Genomic DNA, 2,066 nt, shown 5'->3' with positions numbered 1-2,066 from the left:
CTTCAATTTTGTGTACGATCTCAGCCTAATCGCCTCTCAGTAATCCATCCTTGTGCCATGTTCCCTTAGTCAGATTTTGATACATACAAAACCATTTTACGTGTGCCTCCTCCCAGGCAATTTCTGAAGAGTCTTATTTTGCCATGGTACATAATTTTTGTTATATCTGTATATTTAAAGTATACTCTGGTATGTGTATTTGCTGTTTTTGCCTGATTGTTTTTGAACTTCATATCCAAACCGTAATTATATATACACGTCTAACTAATACATTCTTGCTTTGGGAAAAGAAGAAAGAAACCTCCTCTCCACACCCATAACAAATAGTCAATTCCTTAACTTCACCAATTCGATACCAGTCGTGGCAACCTTATTTCTTTTTCATTTTAATATTCTTTTTTTCTAATTTTTTTTTTCAATCACCAGAAAAATGCTTGCCACTAAGTAGTGACCTAGTCTTTATTTGGACTTTGCTATCATCTTAGTGGTTAACCATGATGCAGTTATATAAATGTTAAAGAAAGATGTCTCCCTGCAATATAAAAACTAGAGTTCCCAACTTAACTATGCAACACAAGTCTTAGTTCTGTCCTTCTCTTGTCCCAATATAGTTGCAAAATGAGAAGCTTTGGGAATTTAGGGCAATGGCCTCTTCTTGCTGTTGCTTTGGCAATTTGCTTTGTAGCCAGCACTGTTGTTGCTGATTACTCTAATGGGTATACTTCTCCCTCACCTTCTTACATTTCTAAGAAGTATTACAAATCACCATCTTTACCCAAGTACCCAGTACCTACTCCTTACTATAAGTCACCTGCTATTGCAAAGCACTACTACAAGTCGCCAGTTTCTGTAAAATACTACAAGTCATCAGTTCCCGTAAAATACTACAAGTCTCCCGCTCCCGCTAAATACTACAAGTCCCCAGCTCCCGCAAAATACTACAAGGCGCCAGCTCCCGCAAAATACTACAAGTCGCCAGCTCCCGCAAAATACTACAAGTCGCCAGCTCCTTCAAAGAACTATTACAAGTCACCATCCCCAGTAAAATATTCGCCTGCTCCCTCTAAATACTACAAGTCACCGCCGCCACCAAAATATTACAAGTCCTCAGTTTACTACAAGTCTCCACCACCACCAGCTTATTATGAAAAATCACCTTCGTATTACAAGTCACCTCCACCTCCTCCAAAATACTATGAGCAATCACCATCTTCTTACAAATCTCCACCTCCACCATACTATAAAGAATCTACACCTTCCTATAAATCTCCTCCACCTCCACCAAAATACTATGAGCAATCGCCTATAACTTACAACTTACCATCTCTACCAAAGACCTATGAAAAATTACCATCTCATTACGCACCTCCACCACCCGCAAACTATTACAAGCAAACTCCCACCTATGCCTCACCTCCACCACCTGAGAAGTACGAGCAATCCGTCACCTATGCTTCACCTCCACCCCCATTAGCATCTCCTCCACCAACCTACTACTGAAATTAACTATTCAGTCATTTTTCGTCATTTCCATGACTTTTAATTCCTTTTTGTCCTCTTATTTTTAGCAACTCCCATTTCCTCTGCCAAAATTTGATGTATGCTTCCCGAATGATCGGGTTTACTTATTATGTGTTCATGTTCTTTTGTTTTAATAATTTGTATTATTTATTGTTTGATTTAAGTACGATTCTCGAGATCTCCATCAATTGTTCTCATTATATCGAGATTCTTTGCATTCTACTTTTCTTAGTTCTGTACTTCTGTCGTCTTCTTTGTCTAATATTGCCATGTTACTGTATTCTTTCGTCGGTCCATAAGTATTTCTCCTGAACGTTTATTCAAACTTAGTTGAAATGAAGTAGATGGTATCTTGAGAACTTTTTCCCGAGAATGGTTTATAACCTATCTATTCTAAAATAAGAAATGTTGATTTCTTTTCACGGTTTTCCAAAAGATTTTAAAAATTAGAAAATCACAAAAATGGCGCAGTTTGAGTTTTAAGGTTTGACGTATTGTATTAAAAGATTGCGGCACAAGGCGAAACGTAAGCCCCATGAATCTTT

At 37.8% G+C, this 2,066-nt stretch overlaps 1 protein-coding gene across 1 annotated transcript; it reads left to right on the top strand.

Moving 5' to 3' along the window:
• The first annotated feature begins 540 nt into the window (after positions 1-540).
• On the top strand, positions 541-1,760 carry LOC109242501 (extensin-2-like). Its single transcript, XM_019409347.1, has one exon. It carries the CDS (start codon positions 619-621, stop codon positions 1,498-1,500), a length of 882 nt encoding a protein of 293 aa, XP_019264892.1. The 5' UTR covers positions 541-618; the 3' UTR covers positions 1,501-1,760.
• Positions 1,761-2,066: the final 306 nt, after the last annotated feature.

Source organism: Nicotiana attenuata, unplaced genomic scaffold, assembly GCF_001879085.1.
Source record: "Nicotiana attenuata strain UT unplaced genomic scaffold, NIATTr2, whole genome shotgun sequence".
NCBI lineage: Eukaryota > Viridiplantae > Streptophyta > Magnoliopsida > Solanales > Solanaceae > Nicotiana > Nicotiana attenuata.
This window is presented reverse-complemented; position numbering and strand designations above follow the sequence as displayed.